Raw genomic sequence first — 22499 nt, 5'->3', positions numbered from 1 at the left:
GTCATCAAGATTTCCCTTTGTAAATGAAGAGACTATTTGTGTGGTGGTTTGAAAGAAAATGGCCCCCAAAGGGAGTGGCACTAATAGGAGGTATGGCCCTGTTGGAGGAGGTGTGGTCTAGTTGGAGGAAGTGTCACTGTGGGGTGGGCTTTGTGGTCTCTTTTTTCAAGCATCAGTTAACTTCCTGCTGCCTTCTGGTCAAAGATGTCTGCTCCACGTCTGCCTGCATGCTGAAATAGTCCCCATCATGATAATAATGAACCAAACCTCTGAAACTCTAAGCCACCACCTCAATTAAATGTTTTATTTGTAAGAGTTGCCATGGTCATGGTGTCTTTTCATAGCAATCAAAACCCTAATTAAGACACTTTGCTTAAATAGGATGGGACCAAATGGAAAAGACACAATGGAAACAGATGCCTAAGCTCAAAAATATCTCTGGGCTGGCTGTGGTGGCGCACACCTTTAAATCCAGCACTCAGGAGGCAGAGGCAAGTGGATCTCTGAATTTGAGGCCATCCTAGTCTGCACAGTGAGTTCCAGAGAGAAACCAATGTCTTGAAGGAAAAAAAACCAAACCAAACAAAAACAACAAAAACCATCTTTAGCACCTAGTACTCAGGGGACAGACAGTCCTCTTCAAGTTCAAGGTCAGCCAGGACCCCTAACAATGAGATTTTTGTCTTAAGGTAGGTAGGTAGAGAGGGAGGGAGGGAGGGAGGGAGGGAGGGAGGGAGGGAGGGAGGGAGGGAGGGAGGAAGGGAGGGACGGAGAGAAGGAGGGAGGAAGGGACCCAGCCAGGCAGCCAGGCAGGCAGGCAGGCAGACAGGCAGATCTAGCTTCCTCACAAGAGGAGGCCACAGCATTGTCAGAACAGGGAATAGGAGAGAACAAAGCACTCTGTGACCCTCAAGCCCTCAAAAGATACCGGGAAGAGTTTGGTTCTTTTTAACAAAGGGTCAGTTTCAGGACTGGGACAAATTAAGGATGACATGTGACACAAATTCAATTTGTTTGCCAGTGGTCAACCCTGATCACTTATTCTAGAGGACTCTAGGGCTTTGAGTAAGCTGACCTCCAAGAAGGTCAGAAGAGCAGCACCAAGACTGCTCCCTTGGGAGTGAGCCAGGCGGAGCTGTCAGGAGGCTCACACACTAGCCTGGAGTTCATGTGCTATGGGCAGATCTGGATCATGATTGGCCAGATGCCACATCTGCTTTAGGTAAACCGCACCCCCCAACCCTGGCCACTCACCTTCACCAGGAAAAAGGATACTCCATATGTCCGGAGGGACCGGGCGTGTTTGACATATTTGACCTTGGCTTCTATTTCACTCATCTCCCCGCAGTTTTTATGCTCCTGCAAAAGCAACAGTGGGCGTGTTACTGTTACTGTAGCCAGCTATCAGCTGGACTCAGTGAGAGGAGGTCCCTACAGGTAAGGTGCCCAGGGACCAGGAGTGATGACATTTCTGCATCAGATCTCTCCCGCTCCTTCAAGACACTGAGCCTGTGGAAGGCTTAAGTGCAGGGCTTCCCACGTAGGTTACGGCGGAGTGCAAGGACCCATGTCCATATCCAGCATGGCAGGAGTAGCTGCCCCAAGGACAACTGCATCCTCAGAGGACCCAATACCCGAAAGGACCCAGGGTTCACATTTTAAGCAATAGCAAGAAAGATGTCCCTCTCAGGACAGACAGGTGTCCTTCTACCATCGATTCGGAATGTGTTTTCTATGGAGCAAGGCACATACATGTCTGATTTATTTGTGTTTGGAAAGGATATTGAATAAAAACGTTTTATATACACACAATTTATATTTTAGCTTCTATTTCTATTTCAAAATCAGAGAAGCTCGAGAGCTTGGATTCACCAGAATGTTTCAAGGTCATGCGGATAGCTGGGCTTTTCTTGTTGACTGTCTATGATGGACAAGTCACTGACTTTAAAAATAATCCGAGATTTTCAAAAGGCCCAAGCTCCCCAATTCTAGCTTCAAAAAAACCAAATCTCAGGACAAAGGAGTTCTTTGTGTCTTTCCCAAAGCAGCTTAATGGCCCATCACCTTGTTTCAATGTTACCAGCATAATGCCTTTGAAATTAAATGCATGCACGTTTTTTTCTCAGAAGAGCTAAGTAACCTTTAGCAAGAAAGTATGAATTAAGATAATAAATCTGTCCAAAGCAGAGCTGTCAGCCTCTATCCTCCTGACTCACGGATCATTCATTATAGAAGAATACATGCACGGGGCACCAAACTACCATGTGTGAGATGTGCCTCCGGAGAATGGATGAGGGCGAAGGGGAAAGGGAAGAAGGAATTTCTGTACAGTGCCAATACCTGAAATATCCGCTTCTCGGCTCCTCTCTGCTTGATGTATTCTTTCGGAAGGAATTCCTTTAGACTGAGGGAGAGAGGGGGAGGGGAAAGACAGCATTTACCACACTCTGTGGAGAAGCAGGGACTGTCGGTTAAACTCTCAGATAGGTCACCAACACTCCCAGCATCTCATGACATGATACTAGGAGGCAGCACCCAGGATGCACTTAAGAAAGACACCCCCAAGGGGAGGGGGAAGCTGATTTATTTAAAGGAGGGAGGTCCAGCATGCACTGCCAAGTGAAAAGACAAATGCCGCCGACACATACAGCTACAGCATGCGTGCCTTTTCAAGACACAGAATACAGTATTTTTACTGTAAAAACATTTTATTTCAAAATTATAAAAACAGTTATATTTTTTATTTATTATGTATACAATATTCTGTCTGTGTGTATGTCTGCAGGCCAGAAGAGGGCACTAGATCTCATTACAGATGGTTTGTGAGCCACCATGTGGTTGCCGGGAATTGAACTCAGGACCTTTGGAAGAGCAGGCAGTGCTCTTAACCACTAAGCCATCTCTCCAGCCCAACAATTATATTTTTTAAGGAAATCATGGGAAACTAATCTAATACTAATGAAAAATGTTTTCCCCAGGAAGAAGAAGGAAAACAAGAATGGATCGGATGAAACCAGGTTAGTCAAAATATCTTGTTTTAGGGTTTTTTCGTTGTGGAACAAATGAAATTGCCAAGAAATAGCTAAAAATCTAAAGTACATTGGTACAAACTTTAAGAAAGTACGTTGTGTTGACACTATTGCTATCAGAAAAATAACAACTCCAAGTAATTTTGGAAAACAGTCCTTTGACTATACATCCCTAGTGAGATATACCTTAAGACGAAATAAACAAAAGAAACAAGAACCAAAATGTTGACTTACTATTTAAATTTTATTATTTATCATCATTTAATATGTCGTGACAATTGCATGTGCATGTCCATATGTGTGTATGGGCACACATTTGTGGAGATGTCTCTTCTCTTCTACTTTTACATGGGTTAGGAAGAGACTTTCTGACCAAGGCCCTAGGAGGAAAGGATCCCATTGGGAATGAGTCACCCAAGGTCACAGTGCCTGGTTCCAATTCACTCCTCCTTCTTGGGCTCCAGAGACACTGACTATACCACTGCACACTCAACACCTTCAAGCTACCCTTTAGCCTCATGACATTCACTGAGATCAGAATTCCAATGCCAGTGGAGAGGAAGGGAGGGGAGGGGAGGGGAAGAGAAGGGAACCAACCACACAGGTAGGGTGACACAGCACCAGTTGATTTTTTTTTAAAGTGCCCAGACACTGCTGGAATCAGAGATGAGTGATTTGGAAGAAAACCAGACCTGGTCTCAAACCCAGATGTTCACTAAAACTCAAGTTCTTTCCTTTTATGGGTTACTTACAATATTACTTTTATTGTTTATATTTGAAGGTATATAATATGTTTGATAGACACAGGCATATTGAAAGAATTACCATAACAAGCAAACTAGTATATCTATCGGCTCATAATGTTGGTGCATGTCAGGGATGAAGCAGCTAAACTCTTTCTTAGCAGATTTCCAGGAGACATATTAACTAGGGTCCCTTGCTCTTCAGTCATTTGTCCACAGAACTGAAACTGCTCTTTGATTTTCATCATCCCTCCATCTTGCTGCTGTCTCTATCTGCTTTCTCTCTCTCCCCTGACCCCCATCTCCCTTCCCTCCATCTGAGGAACAAACCCAGGCCTTGCACATGACAGGCAGGTGTTCTGTCAATGAGTTATATTTCCCTCCTCCACACGCAGCGTTTCAATTTCTCCGTCTTGCTTATTTTATTTACACGCCTTCAGGTTCATCCATGTTATTCAACGGGCAGGGTCTCCTTAAAGGCTGATTCCTATTTTCTTATACATATGCTAAAATCCTATTTTCTTACGTAAAATTGAAGCTGCCTGAACCAGCAATTCCAACAGAAGAGTCCCTGGTGTGACAATATACTGAGAATGGGTAGGGAAGCTGCTACTCCTGGGGACAGTGTTTACTGTCCCCACATGTCCCAGAATTGCCACCAAAGGGGCAACAGCCACCTTCACACTGGCTTTAAATCACCTGAAGAGCAAAGAGGATTGTTACAGCTTACATTTGCTGACAAGAATGTGCCCAATTCACGAGGAGTGAAGGCTGAAAGGGGACACACAGAGATGTGAAGTGTCCCCCTGGCAGAGGCTACAGGAGCCTGAAGTGGCAGAAACGGAGCAGTACCACCAAAAGGACACAGAAAACCAGCTTCGTTTTCACTTCAGTCTTTACAGTTGAGTCACCAAATAACAACAACAGCATCATTAGCTGGTGTCCTAGACAATGCAGAGTGTGGTCCCTGGATCAGCAGCATCAGCACCAGCTAGGAACCTGCTAGGTACGTCAACTTTCAGCCTCCCCAGGACCTGCTAAGGGGCTAGAGCTCAGTGGCATATGCCAGCAAGCCCTGGTTCTGAGCGAGGCAGAGGCACCACAAGCCCTGGGCAGCCAGCTCAAATTACAAACCAAAAGACTTGGACTTGACTCCAGATTTCAGCTCAAAATGTCTGTGTGGCTGAGAGCGCTGGGTAAGCTCTGGTGGCTTGCGGCAAGACCACGGCTTGAAGGAAGTCCTGGGTGAGCTGGGAATGCCTGGAGCGGCCACAAAAAGTAACCATCTTAAGATGAGGGTGAGAAAGGCACATAGGCCCATCTGCAACCATAGCCCAAGACATTTATAAATAGCAGAAACTTGTGTCTCATAGCCCTGCAGCCCAGGGCATGTGACACCAAGGTGACCCTATGTTCAGTCATCTGGAGAAGGTTGAGCCCTACAGAGTGGAGGGACACTGAGTCCTCATCCAGGTGATGAATATACTAGCTTGATACCTCATCTTTACAAGGGTCCTAACGGTATCCTGTGGTCCCATCTACATGATCTTGATGGCCTCGCAGCATCCTAAAGACCCGTCTTGTTAAGTCTAGCATGTGGGCAATCCCTGAAGTGTGGAAGGGACCCATTAATCATAGCAGCCTGGAAGAAGTGCAGGAACTGGGTCTGAAGATTTATTTTACCCTCACAGTGGTTCTGCGATTCCCAAACTAGTCCAAACACCCTTGTACAGCCAGCCCAGGCAGCCCAGGCCACTGCCCAGGAACTCAAGACTCAGCACAGGGCTGGATTAATCCAGGTCTTGCTGGTTTGCTGTGTTCTTGAGTTGGAATGTGATAAGGCAGGTAAGCAGGGCCTGGAGGCTGCAAGGAACAGACGTGGAAAAAGGTGTCACTAGTCCTCATTTAACCACCCTGAGAGGAGAGCTCTGGGCCGTGAGACCCACAAATAGGTATAAGCAACAGGGAAACACTCATGCAGACAAAAGTCTCTTAGCACAGTTTACTCTTAATGCAGTGGGACACAGATGGTGAGGTGCCGAGGGCAGGCCACAGCCGAAGAAAAGCCCAGGTTGGAAGGTCTCCTGCATGATCAGTCTGAAAGCACAGGCTCAAGTCAAAGATTCCACAAAAGCACACCAGCTGGGGAGGGGGAAGGACTGTTTGAACTGGCACCAGCTTAAAAACTGATTCGGGCCTCCTACTGTGCCGAGAGCTTTGCTTGTTGACAATAGAATTACCTAGAGTTTGTGGGGGAAAATTTTCCAAGTTCACTTGGAATTCTTTCTCGGAACCCAGATTCATCTCTGGGATTGCTTTGTTCTCTTGGTAAATACTTGACTGGAAGGACAGCCCAGGGAGCAGAGGCGCCAGTAGCCATGGCCAGAGTCTTCCTCTGCCTGTTTCCTGCCTGCCCGCCCTCCACCAAGAGACACTACCTTCACACAGACACACAGAACCTTTGGGGCTGGTGTGAACACCTAGTAACCTACTCTATCTCCACCCTGTGTGAGGAGGACAGGTTCCCACCTCAGAGCCAGACTACAGCAACTATCTTTTGAAACGTGATGCTAATTGGGAAATACTTTATATCATAAAAAGCTTATTCTCCATTATTTATATGCCTGTGTGGTGGTTTGAATAGGTAAAACCCCCATAGACTCATGTATTTAAATGCTTTGCCCAGAGGAAGTGGCGCTATTAGGAGGTGTGGCCTTATGAAGTAGATGTGGCCTCCTTGGAGAAAGTGTGTCACCATGAAGGCAGGCTTTGAGGTCTTAGAAGCTCAAGTATGGCCACTGGGACACAGACTCCTGCTGCCTGCAGATCAAGATACAGAACTCTCAGATGTTTTTCCAGCTCCATGTCTGCCTGCATGCCTCCATGTTCTACCATGATGATCTTGGACTAAACCTTTGAAACTGTAAGCCAGCCCCAATTAAATGTTTTCTTTTATAAGAGTTCCCGTGGTCATGGTGTTTCTTCACAGCAATAGAAACCGTAACTAAGAAAACCTGTCATGAAGAAGTCCATGTTAACAGTACCTTGTTTGATTTATTGAGTGTTTGTGTATGGAACTGTGTCACATGCAAAGGTGTGTCCCGTTCTATCACTCTGTGCCCTATTGCCTTGATAGTAAGTGTCTCTAAACAAACCTGGGGCAAGAATGGCAGCCTATCGGTATACTCCTGTCTCAGGGAGCCACAAGGTAGCTGGGGATTTGAACTCAGGTCTTTGTGCTTGTGCAGCAAAAATCCTTACACACTGAGCTCCTCCTTTTAAGACAGGGTCTCATGTAGCCCAAGCTAGCCTTAAGCTCACTAGGTAGCCAAGAATGACCCTTTCTAAGTCCCGAGTTTACAGGCGCATGCCATCAAACCTGGTTCCTTCTTGACATCTCTAATAGGAGCTACTTTTTTGGAGTTAGTTCTCACAAATATTTTAATATATTCTATGCTCCCTGTAGCTATGAATAATAACATACCCATTTTTTCCCTTGTGGGTGTGTTTTTAAATACAAAAGAGGCAAATTCTGGGATGTATTGCTTCCTCTAGGAAGTCACTGGTGTTTTCAAGCATTCTGAAATGTGACACTCTGTGCCTTTTCTATTTTCAAGATCACTTGAGGCTAGAGAGATGGCTCAGCAGTAAGGCACTTTCTGCTCTTGCATAGGACTGGGGTTCGAGTCCCAGCACCTGAATGGGCAGCTCACAGCCATCTGTAACTCCAGTTCCTGGGGGTTCTAATGTCCTCTTCTGGCCCTCCTCAGCTACCGTGCTGGGATAAACATATACACAAACAAGCAGAATATCCACACACACAAAATAAGAACAAATACGCTATGAAAAAACATTTGCGTGTAGTCATAAGCATTTTGTAGCTGAGAATGTCCTCGACCCCTGGTCCCCCTCCTCCATCTCTAAGGGTCTGGGATGCTTAGGGGTCTATGCTCCTAGACAAGCACTACCACACGAGCTAAAGCCCCAGTCTCCATGTTCTGTAATTTTGCCAATGCTGGGGACCGAACATCAGGCTCTTACACATCAGCACCCCCTCAATAATTTGGTTATGAACAACTTGAGACACTTGAAGATGTTGAAGATTCACGTAGTGAGCACTTCACACACTCGTCTCCTAGTGTTACCGCCATTCAAGTTCCACCTATAACAGATGACCTAATGTCTCAGGCTCATCAGTAACTCTCGTCTTCACCAACACTAAAGGCCTATGGGAGGCTTTCACTCAACACTCCTTCACATTTTCCACGGGCTTCTAAGGCTCATGGAGGGAGTCGTGATTACAATGTTTTGCGTTGCTGCTGATTTCGGAGTTATTTCTTCTTTAAACTGGCCTGGGTTGTGTCAGTCTCTCTCAGCAGCTTCAGCTCCGGGACCATAGTCTCCCCACCTTACTAGAAACAGTTCACACTCAGACCATCCTACAGTTAATGCAACAGAGACAATGTTGTGTTAACAGCACTGACCGCTCCATCATGAGGTCTGGAGCTCAGATCTCAGCACTTCCATCAGGTGGCTGACAAGATCCTGGGACCCCAACTCCAAAAGATGGACATCTTTTTCTGGCCTCGCTTTCACCCACACATAGCACAGAAGCATGCACAGACATATAATTATCAAAAATAAAATTTAAAAAGCAGACAAGGTAGACTTAAGGAATCATCAAAAAATTAGTATGTGGTGTCTTTTTGTCTTCTCTACACTGCTGCAACTTCATAAATAAATATGCCAGTCTTCGGGGAATTAAAGGACAACGCTGTTATTTTGTTTTTAAAGCTTTACCAAACAGCCATGAAAAACATACATACAAATAAATAACATTATATGGACCGAGCAGGCTATATTTAGGAATATGTGTGTGTGGTATGTGAGTTCTGATGATTTTATTCAGGTGTCAGGCTTCTGTGGACCATGTCTTTCTCTACTGTGTCATCTTGCTGGCCCATTTTCTACTTCTTTCCTTTCTTTCCGCCTCCCTCCTTTCTTGAGACAGGGTCTTGCTATGTAATATAGGCTTGCCTAAAACTTGTTAAGTCGTCCAGGCTGACCTCCAACTTGCAACCTTACCTCCCCCCGCCCCAAGACATAGTTTCTCTGTGTACAAGTCCTGACTGTCCTGGTCTTGTAGACCATGCTGGACTTGAACTCACAGAGATGCACCTGCCTCTGCCTCCTGAATGCTGGGATAAAAGGTGTGGACCGCCGCCATCTGGCTCTACCGTGCAGACTTGTAGGGATGATCCTAAGTGCTGGGATTCCAGGCACGTCCCAGCATGCCTGGCGCTGATTTCTGTTATTCTAAATCAGAATCTTTGCTAATGTGGTGCTGAGTCTAGAAATCACTGAAAAGCTTGCGGGAGAATCAGAAGACACTTTCAGGAAAATGTCCCGAGTGTGCTGACAATTAAACACAAGTGCTAGAAAAAAAAACTTTTTAAAAATCATAATATTATGTGCACTTCTTCACATCTTGTTCACCTATTACATGGTTGAAATTCCCAGTGGCTCTGTTCATCTTGCTCTTACAAGTTCAACCTTCCCAAAGTTAAGTTTGCAAACTTTTAATTGTTTAGGTGAAAAGCAGGGAGGAAGGCTACATGGAACAAAAGAAAAAAAAGTACAAGAGAGAGACAGAGAGTGTGTGTTAGTTACCAGGTCTCCTAACGTAAGTCTAGTCAGTCACCAGGAATAACCTAAGCAAAACTAGCATCTAACATTCAATCTACAAATCAGAAGTGTGGCCCTGAAGGTTTGCTTTAATTAAGAGGGGGGCTCACCTCCTCAGCAATCTTCACCAATACAGTAGAAACAAGAACATGCACAATTAAGTATCTACAGTAAATGAAAAAGCTTCATTACCTAGACTAGATCTGGTCTAATTAAAAAGTAAATCAAATGCAAGAGAAGAAATAATTGCTACCAGGCATAACAAGTTTGTTTTAATTTAGAATCTGAGCAAGGGGACACAAACTATTGAGAGATGCAGGCTTCATCTAGGAAAAGAAAGTCTTAAGCAATACAACTACCTAATATCACCTGTTAGATGGTCAGATGGCCAAGACATTTTGGTCGGTGTGAGCATGCAGCTTACAACAGGACCAGTCTGCAGTGACATCTGTCAGACCAGCGCCAGACTGACTGCTGTACAAATGGCTATCAACAAAGGAAAGGAACACCTGTCACAATCTGGGTGACAGAACACATGACATCAAGGAGGCTAACAAGGCCGAGGTTAGGAAAGCCTAAAGCGAGTGACGTATTTGACTTACAGTGTCTTTGTCTCCTTAATCTGCCTCCACTTTCTCCTGTTCATTTGCAGTCACTGTGGAAGCAGAGGTCAGCTGAGAGACTGACCAAGTATGAGGTTTGAATTTGTGAATGTGAAATCCATGAAAAGAACACAAGCATGGTGCACTTAGCAAGGCACATAGTGTCACAGAACAGAAGGACACATTTCCACAGGGATCCTACAGAAGGCAGCCAGTCCAGCCGTGGAGAACAGGGCCCAGAGGAGCACTTGGCCAGACAACTCATCTGGGAAATAGGGACTATCATAACAGGAACTGTTCAAGGCCACCCCAGACTCAAGGTTGCTGAATGCATATTATAGCATAAAGCCTCACATTGCAAAAGCTCCTGGGGTTCATTAACTCAACCTAATGTTGTAGTGTCTTTTCTTTAACAGCACAGTTCAGACCACATAGCAAGGTGTGCTATCTGACATTGCCAGAGCTCAGGAGAAAAGCTGGGCTTTCTTTCTTTTTTTTCTCAAGGGCACAGGCTGCTTCCAACCTTCTACCAAAGTGAACATGAAGGTCCAAAATGCTTGCCTTACCCTCACCCCTCAAGCCACCCCCAGCACTACAGATGACCCACTGAAGACATCTTGAGATGGCCAAATCTTCCTCTGGTGGAATTCACATTAGCTTCCCACCCCACCTCTCTCCAGGTTATAATTCTAGGTGACCTGGACACTGATGAGAATGGTAGATTACTTTTATCCTAATCCGAATGCATCATACTAATGGAATTCGAGTGGGAAAAGGAGAGGGAAGACAACAGATAAAAAACAGCATCAAAGGTAGCAATGCATAAAGCCCCTAGGAAAATTCAGATCCACACCAAGGCAAAGGCAACCTCAGGCAAGCGGCAGCCTGCCCAGTAGAGTGTTTTCAAGAGGGTGAAGCCAAGGGCCCCTGTTCTGCATGGCCACAGTGAATCTGTAAAGTCACCTTTCTTATATAGGTACCAGAGTACAGAGGTAGAGAAAAGAAACCACCCCATCCTTCTAGAAAAGAGAGACAAGGCCATGACCAAGAATCCATGTGTACACTGTGCTCCCAAAGCAACCAAGAACTGTTAAGATTCTTATAAAGAATTCAAACCTAGGCTGGAGAGTTGGCTTAGCCATTATCCTGTTTGAGGTTCCAACATCTTAAAAGAGCTGGGTGTGGGAACCAACTGGCCAGGTATCACAGACTCTCCAGCAAAGAAAGAATCATCTACCGTGGGGATGAAGAATGGGTAATACTGACAGTCACGAGTCTGTATTTTTACATATCTTACTCTACCAACAACATCTGCATTTTGGGTCCCAAACTCAGCTGAATGAAAGTCAATTCATATAACCAATTGGGACAGGAGGTACCTCTTGGGTTCCCCCTCAAAAGTAAACAGGGGGAAAGAGGGGAAGAAAAATAATAGAGGGGTACTTACTCTAAGAATCCAGGCTTGTGTTTATGCTCCACGTGAGGTCCAAACTGTATCTGGGCTTGAAATCCACCAAACTCACACGCCTTCTCGAAGGAGACAGGGTGAGAGCCATTCAGGATATCATCCCGAGCCTGAAACACATGAAGAAGGAAGGGATTCAGGGGCCTCACTTTTCCAAGTGACATATTCCTGACTCAGGACAGGTACTGCAGACAAGCAGCCACAGTGACTAGTGGGGAAGGCAGAAACAAGGCTCAAAGAAAGGGAGGTTTTGTGTTCCCCTTTCAAAGTGGACAACAGCGCGACAGGTACCTGGATTATCAAGAGACAATTAAAGAAATAAATCATCAACTCACTGGTAATGTAGGAAGGCAGACGAGACTGTGAAAATGGAAGAGACAATGGAATCATGTGAAATGCCCGGATTTATATGGGTTGATTTGCTTCACCTGAGCCTAGGTCATAAAACCAGCAAGAAAAATATCTACAAAGAGATAAAACCATGGGATCTACTAGGAAAGACAGACAGACAGATATGTACTCCCATATCCAGACAAGAGACCAGTCTGAGGACATAAAGGGCCCAGCAACGCAAGATTTTACATGAAAGCTCTGCTCCCAGCTCTCCTGGATCACACTGGCTGGTCCTACTTATCCCTCACCCTTCTGTCTTCCTTACTCTAACTCCAAGACCCAGAACACTCTGAGATGGGTGCTCTCGGCTATTACCCTGGGCTCTAAATGTGGAAAGTTTCTCCTAACTGCCCTGCTAGCTCCCTTCCTTTCTGCCTTCCAGCGCCATTCAATACCAGTCTTTCTTCTGCAGAAGTCAGCAAACAGTAAGTTTCTCAGATCTTCAGAGGACTCGGTCTGTCTTACAACTACCTACCCACTTCTGCGAGTTAATCCAAGAGTAGACACAGAAAACAGACAAACAGTTATGCAATGGGTGAGGGGATCTGCCAATATAGAATGCCTACATAAATGTATTATTTACTTTCAACACTGGCGGAGGGCAGGGCTACAGTTTGCAGGCCTTGCACTGTTTCTAAGGGCAGACAAGCAGGTAAAATGAAGGACAGAGGAATTTGAGGTGGAAAGAAATTCTAAAGAAACATGGGTGGTATTTTCCTTGAGTCAAAAGAAGCCCCCAGTCAAACTAGTGCAAAGCCCATATCACATATGCCAAGGGATCAAAACTCAGGCGTTAAAAGATTGTCTGAGCTTAAATAATGAGTTAACAAAGACATAGGAGGTGACTGAGCAGACAGCTCGGAGCTAATGAGAAGTACTGATTTCTGGCCAATATTCCTTTGTAGTCTGAGATGTTAGCTTGTGAAATAAGATCAGTTAAACGAATCCAACTGTCTCCCAGGGTTGGTCTGGGGACAACGATGGCCACTAGGTCCTAAACCCAAGAAGCCCCAGAGAGAACCAGAGAGGCCCTCCTCTGGATAACTAGCTGATTATCTCCAATGCTAATTCCCACCAGAGACTGAAGAACAGCACCTCTGGACTCGATCGAGATTCTGTCCACCGTGTGGGAACTGGAGATGGGCACCTTCTCGCCACAAGACCATGCAGAAGGCTTTAGTGTGTTTTCGGTTGCTGTAATAAAATGCTGACAAAGGCGGCTTAAGGGAGAAAGAGTTTATCTGGCTCACAATTCTAGGTTACAGTTCGCCATTCTAGGTTACATACAGTTCGCCATTCGAGGTTATTTTTGTCCGCCATCGTGGGAAAGTGGGGCAGTCGTCACTTGAAGCAGCTTCCCACTTTATATCCAGTCAAGAGTAGAGAGGCAATGCTAGCTCTGACTATGGACATTCTCTCTCTTATTGAATCAAGACTCTGCTGCCTAGGGAATGGCGCCGCCCACAGCAGGTGGGTCTTTCTACCTTAATCAATGTAACTAAGACATGCCCACAAGTCAACCTAAGCTAGACACCAGCTCATTGAGAATCCCTTCCCAGGTGACTCCAGATGATGTCGGGTTGACAATGAACACTAGCCTTCACTCCGGTCTGTTGTCTGACCAGGAAATACCATACCTGAACATAAAGCAAGTTCAACTGCACCGGGTCTCTGGAATCCACATTCTGATCAGAGTAAAAGAACTTCCGCCGAAGAAGCAATGTTTCATTTTCATCCACGCCTTGCTCTCTGAACGTCCGGCTGTGATCTAGCCAATTTACTGCAGCATGAGACAGACAGATGGACAGGGTTTACCACTCACTGCAGCAGCCTGCCGTGGAAGTAGATTTCCATAAATGCTGATGGTTGCTTACGATTACCTCTTAACTTTGTGAGATGACTGAAACCTACCATATGCAAACCCCCAGCCATTCCCAAAGTTAGCTACTGTACTCCAGTGCATTGGTGAACCAGAGAAGTGGGGGTGAGCGGACAGAGAAGTCAGTGTTTGCACTAAGAAACCAAGCAGTATTGTAGGAGAGTGTCTGGAGTCTGGGGCCTCAGGGGTTGGTTGTGGTTGGGAAGAAGGCTATGGGACGGTCCTAGGAAACCTGCTAGAAGAAAGTGGGTTCTACAATCTGACCCCACTTCCTGATGATACAATGTGAGCAGAAAGCCCCCTCTTGCGGCCTCCATGCCTTCCCTGCCAAGATGGAAGGCATTCCCTTGAACTGTGCAACCCAAACTTTCCATTTCCTAAGTATCTGTTTTTCTTTTGTTGATTATATTTTATTTATTTAGTGTGTGTGAGGGTGTGTATGTGGCTATGTTGTGGAATACACACACACACACACACACACACACACACACACATACACACACACGGGAACCGGCTGTCTCTTCAAACCATACAGGCCCCAGGCTTCAGACTCAGATCATCAGGCTTGTCAGCAAGTGCCTTTACCCATTGAGCCACCTCGCCTACACTTAAATATCTTCTTGTCAGGTTGGTCACAGCAACGAGACAAATAACACAATATGTCAGTTTTCCCTGAAATCAAGAGAAGTCACTTCAATCTTATCTAGTGAGATGGTTTAGGACACCCTGGATAGAACAAGTTTCTCTGATCTCCGATAGGAAATAGGGAGAAAATGAAAGTCATGAGGTGGCGTAGAGACTCAAAACCAAGAGAATCTGCTGCTGTGGGTCAGCTTGAATCTAACGTCATCCTAAAAACCCTGTCCTCACCTGGTGGTTCACGGGAATCAGTCATTCCCCGGCTCACTCCCTGAAGCCCCCTGCGCCCTCCACTCCTCTCCCTCTCCTCCCCTGCCCACGCCCCAAGCTCACTGGGCTAAGGACTTATCAGTCTCACCAAATGCTAAGCAACTCTGGCAGAAGAAACCTGTCTGACAGATCTCCTCTCCTACAGCCACCTGGGAGGGCACTGCGCACACATTAATAAATCCTCGGATTTGTCTACTAACAGCTTCTGGAAAGAAGTCTGTAACTGGAAATTTAATGAGGTAGAAAGAGAAGGGAACCGAGGAGGGCTCAGAGGAAATGGCAGGCCCACCAAAGATCAATAAACATTATGAAAGTGATGATGTCATCCCCGAGCTGCAGCAGGAACAAGGCTGGAAGGGAAGGAGGCCAGGTGATGGACTAAGCTCCACCGGGGGAGGGCGGGCAGCACGGGGCACAGGGCAGGGCTTTGGGTGCATGCAAGGACATCTGCTGCTGTTGTACGTTATCCATGTGGCTGTGGGAGTGACATTGCTGTGACAGACCAATCGCACTGATCTTAATTGCTAAGGAAATAATGAATCTAGGCCTGAACTGCAGACTATTAGCATCTTTCTCAAGGACAGCCAGAAAGAACTTTCTGATAGAGGCACCTGGCTGAAGGAGCACTATTTACCACTCCAGCCCACACTCCTGAGCAAGACTCCAGGGCTAAGGGATTCAGAGGGGCACAAATGATCAACATAAGAAAGGCTATTATCACACACACACACACACACACTCACTCATACTCCATGCACGTACAAATCGCAAGGGAAAACTAAGAGAGCTGGAGAGGGAACTTGCTTAGTTATTGCATATGCTATTCTGGCACATTTAAATCACAATACACTAATTAGACTTTTAGCACTATAGTAGGAAATCGTGAACACAATTTATATATTTGATATGAAGAAGTTCTTTTTAGATGTCAAAGATTATTAAAGCCACGTTACTACTTTTCACCATCTTTTAGTGAGACAAACCAAAACATTTACAGATTTAAAAAACAAAACAAAACAAACCAACAACAACAAACAAAAAACCCAAAGTGGCTCTCAGGATGTGGATGGTGGCAGGGATTCAGGCTCTGAGGGACTGTGTACCTGAGCCACCAGTCTCCCCATCCAAGACTTACAGTCATCATCCGTGTGGAGCTTGGCCTTCAGCTTCTCCATCTTCCGCTCATCTCGTAACAACGTCCTGTCTTTTTTGAGTGTGCCTGTCCCTTCCTCTTTCTTTTCTTCAATGGTTTCTTGGATTAAAGAGTATTCTTCATAATTTGTTATTCCTAATAACAGAAATCAAGTCATAACTATACATCACTAAATTGCTACCAACTTCTGCTTAGGGCCCAGGGTGCTGCAAAGGGTCCATGTTGTCAAAACACAGGAAGGGGCCTTCCTCATTTGAGGGCCAGGGTGGTCACATGCTACACAGTTCCAGTCCAAACAAAGGCTCTGAGGGCTGGGAAGCCATAGTCATGGTGTTAAGTACAATTGTCTCTACAAGTATACTTGTCTACACACTCTTTCCTCTCTTTCTCTGTGTCTCTGCCCTTCTCTGAGGCTATGACACCTGTGTTTCTGAACCGCCCCCCCCCCCCCGAGGCCAAACCTAAAACATAAAAGAAAAGCATCTATCACTGAGCCACATCTGAACTACTCCAGTAACATTTATTTATCTATCTATCTATCTATCTATCTATCTATCTATCTATCTATCTATCTATCTATCTATTTATTTATGCAGTTACTTATTTGGAGACCTAGTCTCACAATGTGGGCCTGGAACTCCCTAAATAGACCATGGTGGCCATGAAGTCACAAAGACCTGTCTGCCCTGCCTCCTGCTTGCAGGGATTAAGGGTGTCTACTACCTTGCCCTGCCTCCATTAAATTTGAGAAACAAAAGCAAGATAGAATAAGGCAGGACCCTGTCAAACAAGAAGTGTGTGGATGATCTGGGTCCTTCCCTGAAGGGAAACCTAAGATAGAGAAGATTCCTTTCACCCAGCATTTGAAGGGCTTCATTGAAGTTGTTTTCTGGAGAGACTGACAGAAGCAACAGGAAGTAAGTCTGTGAGAGTCACATTAGCTGTTACCATGAGAATTCAAGAGATAATTGTAATCAGTGGGGAAGGGTGAATCACACGATCAAAAATCATTTTCACTGAGAAACTCCTTTTTGTTTTCTGCAAAGAGAAATAAAAGCTCCCAACCACGGTTCAGCGAGAAGTTTTATACCAGCTGGAGGCCAGGCAAATGGAGAGACTGGACAGAACTTTCTAGGGTGTGGGCGGAACTCAGCCTGTGAGTACTGCAGGGGAGGGCGTGGCCACGGCAGCAGGGGAGGGTGTGGCCACGGCAACAGCGGAGGGGAGAGCTGAGGTGCTCACCTATCCGGCTGCAGATGGTGACCAGGAGCTCTCCAACTGTCTTAGAGTCGTCCACCATCACCGTCTTCACAGCGCCATCCAGCATGCGGATTTTCTGAGGCCTCTGTTTCTTCTTGTACTCCAAGATATCCTAGACACAAGCAGCACACACCCCACACACTGAGTGAAAAAAACACGACAGCACAGGACACAAGCAGCAACGCCCACACACTGAGTGGAAAAACACGACAGCACGGGACACTTTTCTTTGGAAGCCAAGTACCCAGAAGATGCCTCCATCTTCCTTTGTGCAAAACTTTCCCGAAAGCCTTCCTAAGCATGCGCGGGGGCGCTGCAGTGACTAGCACACCTAATTCCGAGAGCTAAGTAACGACTTTCATGAGGATTACAAAAACCTCTCGTAATAAGATGGTCCTTCAAAAGGGAATACTTGAGGCTCACAATGACTGAAAACCACTCTCTCTGAAGAGAAGATGGCTGTGCGCTCCAGCGGCTGCGAAAGAGCAGCACTCATGAGACTCAGGAGAGGGCCATACTTCAAACAGCGGCTTCGGAGTCGGCAGCCATGTTTTGCCACCAGAAACAACTCTTACTACCCCCACACAAGGTGAACGTTTCTTTTTAAAATGTTACTTCAGAACGTTTGCTATATATATTTACTGTGTACGTAGTCTACATAATGAAAGACATAAATAACATCCCCAGAAAGCTTCAGAGAAGATGCCTATCGAAGCAAGAATAGTCTAACAACTGCATGATAACAATGACAATGGTAAGATAAAACAAAGGATGAGGTGGGGGTTACTTCAAAATAGGAGACCCCGTTTTCATTTTAATTCTTAGAAACCGAAACACACACAGATGGGGAGAGCAAGTACCATAGACTAACTGAACATTCCACCCTGGCTTTTTGGAATCCTGATCAGTCTGACAAGCCCGCTTCATTGAGCACACAAAACCCCAGGATCCTGGAGGTGTGAGGAGGAGGGGGGAGAAGAGAGACAGAGCTCAGTGTCTTTTTCTTCATCACTTAAACTACAGGGTAACTTTTGTCACTGCCACTGAGAGCTAATAAATAACTGCATCTCCAGTTGATGGTTACCCCCCCCCAAAACAAAACAAAAAAACCAAGCTCTGGGCAGTCTTTGGGCACCTCTGCTTTCCCTCACATAGTCTGTTTCTGACCCAGTCCAGGGACACCTCGAATCTACTCAAGGAAGATAATGTATCTAGTATCTCACCGCCGCTACCAAGCCCATCTCTGCTCAGACTGGAGCCATGCAGCATACTAACCTCGAACTATTTCAATACCTCTGTGGGATTCCAGGCATTTGAGATGGCTAGAACCTGCTCTCCACCTGTGAAGACAGTCCCACAGGTTCTTTGCATGGGAGTTGTTCATAAGAAACCCTTGGATTAGAACATTGCTACAGTGGGTTTTCATAGTTGGTTTTCCAGCAGCAAAGCAATGAGAAAAATAGGACCAGTGGACGGACCAGCAAGATGAAGCCGTGGGGAAAGGTGCTTGGTACCAAGACTGTTTAGTTATGGAAGGAAAGAACCAACTCTTGAAAGTTGTTTTCTGGCGTCTTCATGCATGCCATGAAACATACAAATTCACATACACAGACATACAATAAGGAAATTATTTTTAAAAAAAATTAATGATGGGGCTCAGGAGACAGCCCAGTGGTTAAGAACACTGAGTGCTCTTCCAGAAGACCAAGGTTAGATTCTCAGCACCCACATGGCAGCTCACAGTAGTCTGTAACTCCAATTTCAGGGGATCCAACACCCTCTTCTGGACTTCAAGTGTACTGGTCAAGAAAGTAGTACATAGCCTCACATGCAATTAAATCACCCAAACATCTAAAAATAGATTTAAAAAAATAAAAGGAAAAGAAAATAGGGCCAACAACATACCCCATTCCGCAGCATGTAGTAATCCAGCGTCCGTCCTGCTTCTAGCCAAATTCCTTTCCTGGGGTCTTCATCAGAGAGAAAGAGCCCGTAGTCAGAGGCTGCAAAGTAAACAGAGAGAGAAAAAAGGGGCCAAGTGGGAACAATGCTATCACTGGCTCAAGCACACCGACTCAGCAAGGAAAAGAGGCTGTCCATCACCAGAAAGACCTGCTTCTTACCAAGAGCAAAAGAGCATCCTCAACCCCGGGGAAGCAGGGGCCTCCCTGCAGAATCAAAGGTCACCGCAAGGTCCATGCATATGAACCATTGGGCTAGAGGTGTGTCTGCAGTTTAAGAGAATCATGTGGTTCTTGGTTTCTAAGTCTCATTTAGCCAGGTACTCACAGCCTTGAAAAAATGGAGGCAGTAACCACCTAAGACCAGAGCCACTGAGGCAGAGCAAGGAAGATGGGCATAGCAAAAGAGCATGTTATAAGGAGCTGGAGAGATGGCTCAGTGGTCAAGACAACAAGCTGCTCTTTCGGAGGACCTGGGCTCACTTCCCAGTACCCACATGGCAGCACACAACCGTCTATAACTCCAGCACCCTCACACAGACATATATGTAGGCAGAACACCAATGCACATAAAGAAAAAATAAAAAAGAATTGTTATAAAAGATTGGTGGTAAATGCTCTGCAATCTTAGCTGATGTGGGAAGTCCTTCTGTGTATGAGTTGCTTTTTTATTGGTTGATGAATAAAGCTGCCAATGGCTTAGCAGAGTAAAACCAGTCAGGAAATCCAAACAGAGATATATAGAGAAAGCAGGCTGAGTCATGGAGACGCCATGTAGCTGCCGAAGGATAAAGATGCCAGAAACTTACTGATAAGCCACAGCCTCACGGCAATACATAGATTAATAGAATTGGGTTAATTTAAGATATAAGAGCTAGCTAGAAATATGCCAGAGTCATCGGCCAAACGTTTGTACTTAACATAGGATCCCATGTGGGATTGAACGGCTGCAGGACCAGGAGGGACAGAAACCTCTGTTTACACTTAGCCTTAGGGAAACTGGGTTAGGAAGATTGAGTAATTAAAGGCCAGCCTGGGCTATATGATGAGAAACTTGCAACAAAACAGAATTTAAGAAAAAAAAAAAAAGAACAAGATATTTAGAACTTCCTTATGGGATAAAGTCTCTGTCACCAAATATCACAAAATAAAGAAAACAGTTGGAGAATTAAACTTAGTATCTTTTATAAAGGCCTCTTAGTCCAATGTGGGGAGTTCAAGAGGCCTGGAGGCAAGAGAGCAGAACAGTCATTTCTCACCTGGACTTCTTTCTTCCTACTGTGTGAAGTGGGGATGGCTGCACATGCATGCCTCTGAGGGTCAGAGGTCACGGGTGCACATGCATGCCTCTGAAGGCCTGAGGTCACGGGTGCACATGCATGCCTCTGAAGGCCTGAGGTCATAGGTGCACATGCATGCCTCTGAGGGTCAGAGGTCAACTTCAGGTATCATTCCTCAGGGTGCCATTTCCCTTGTTCATTGAGACAGGGTCTCTCATTGGCCTGCTGTTTGCTGATAGCTAGGTTGGCTGGTCATTAGCCCCTAGGGATTCTCCTGTTTCCTCTTTACCAGTGATGGTATTTCAAGTCCATGAAGGTTATAGAGATCAAACTCAGACCCTAAAACTTATGCAGCAAGCCCTTTACTGACTGAGCCATCTTCCCAACCCATCTTTTCCTTAATGTAACTGAAGAAGTCTTAGAGTCTTCCGGAAGGGTCAGGGCTTCCACAGCACCTCAGGAAAATGATTTTTGGGTCTTCAGAGGCCTCCGCCACAACTTGTATTAATTCAGCACAAAGAAAAGTTCTAATAGTGTCAGAAGATGATAAAAAAAGAACTGAAGAGTACCGGCGAGATTGGACAAGCGGATTTTAAAGTCAGATAGGGACTATCCGCAAATTTTATTTCCATTTAATTTAATATAACTCAGCAAACTGAATATCATGAACAGCGCCCTCTCCTGTACTCTGTGGGTGTCAGCACCCACACACGCACAAGCCCACATGCCGATGTACATACATAATTAAAAATAAAATCTTTTTTAAAAATTGAGGTAAAATTCAGGAAGCTCCTTCAGAGGGCCTGCGCAGTAAGACCTACACTCAGGGCTGAGGTTACAGGAGTCAGCATGTACCAGGCAAGTATGTCATTCTTTATTCAACTAGTTCAGTGACACATCAAAAAATGGTTTGCAAACTACAGGGCAGCATCGAGAAGGGCCGAGACAGCAAGCATATCTACACTGAATACTCAGGGTCAATGTTAATGTGGCCATTTGATGGAGGAAGGTCATTGGTTAAATTAAAAGAAACTGCTTGGCTCTCATTGGTTAGGAGATAGGTGGGAGGAGTAAACAGAACAAAACGCTGGGAGGAAGAGGAAGTGAGGTCAGACTCGACAGCTCCCTTCTCGGGAGCAGCCGCCTCAGCAGAGATGCCATGCCCCGCTCCCAGGCAGACACACGCGATGAAGCTCCGACCTAGAATCTTCCCGGTAAGACCGGTGCTCACAGATTGTTAGAGATGGGTTGATTGGGATATCAGAATTAGCCAGTAAGGGCTAGAGCTAAGGGCCAAGCAGTGATTAAATGAATACAGTTTCCGTGTAATTATTTCGGGTAAAGCTAGCCGGGCAGGCGGCTGGGGTTTTGGGGACATAGCCCCGCCGCCGCTCATATCACTACAGCCATTGACAATGAAAGCCTTGTTCTTGCCACGAAGTACTATAAGAAGGCATTTGATTCAAAATTCAGATTTTCCCCTCCCGAAGACAGAGTCTTACTGTGTAGTACAGGTTAGCCTAGAACTGAAGTGGCTATGTATATTAGGCTGGCCTTAAATCAGAAATACCAGCCTGACTCTGCCTCAAGAGTGCAGAGATTAAAGGGGTGGACCTCCATGCTTGGTTTAAAACAGAGATGTCTTATACGTGTCTATGTGTGTCCTTTTAGCTACAGAGTGAAGGGCTATATCCAGGCACATTCTTGGATACCAAGGAATAACCATGACCTACCTTGTCCAGTCTGTGCCTCGGGCACGCGCTCCCGAATGACTCGACAGGCATCGTAGACGGCCGTAGAAGGCTCAAACTGCATGGTCTTCACCACATTGCAGTGGCGGACACAGATCTTTAAGGAGAGCGCCACCATTTTCATAGATGACTTGATGGGTTTCGCTCAGAGCGTCTAGAAAACACAAGGAGACAAGCGCTGATGTATACAATCATTACGTAGCCGCAGGGAAGACTAAAGAGCTCAATTCCTACCCCAGCGGTCCCACTCTAAAGTCATTCACAGTCCGGTCAGAACTGGTCTGAGTGCCATGTATGGTAACGTGTTAGCCTTCCTTATGTGAGAAATGTCATCATAAACTCCTCCGCGAGCAGCAGCAATGATCGTCAAAAATTAGTTCCAAACTGAA

At 45.6% G+C, this 22499-nt stretch overlaps 1 protein-coding gene across 5 annotated transcripts in view; it reads right to left on the bottom strand.

Moving 5' to 3' along the window:
• Tln2 (talin 2) overlaps positions 1–22499 on the bottom strand; it is a 427686-nt gene that overhangs the window by 167839 nt on the left and 237348 nt on the right. For all 5 annotated transcript variants that reach the window (XM_075965369.1, XM_075965372.1, XM_075965373.1 and 2 more), the window contains 8 exons: positions 22093–22264; positions 19024–19121; positions 17101–17230; positions 15841–15993; positions 13555–13697; positions 11507–11634; positions 2341–2404; positions 1255–1359 (listed from right to left, as the gene is read on the bottom strand). In XM_075965369.1, the coding sequence (XP_075821484.1) occupies positions 1255–1359; positions 2341–2404; positions 11507–11634; positions 13555–13697; positions 15841–15993; positions 17101–17230; positions 19024–19121; positions 22093–22234 (963 nt within the window). In that variant the 5' untranslated portion in view covers positions 22235–22264. The remainder of the gene's footprint in view (positions 1–1254; positions 1360–2340; positions 2405–11506; positions 11635–13554; positions 13698–15840; positions 15994–17100; positions 17231–19023; positions 19122–22092; positions 22265–22499) is intronic.

The sequence above is a fragment of the Microtus pennsylvanicus genome, chromosome 3, assembly GCF_037038515.1.
Source record: "Microtus pennsylvanicus isolate mMicPen1 chromosome 3, mMicPen1.hap1, whole genome shotgun sequence".
NCBI classification, from domain to species: Eukaryota; Metazoa; Chordata; class Mammalia; order Rodentia; family Cricetidae; genus Microtus; species Microtus pennsylvanicus.
Note: the sequence above shows the minus strand (reverse complement) of the source record. Positions and strands in the feature narration are given on the sequence as shown.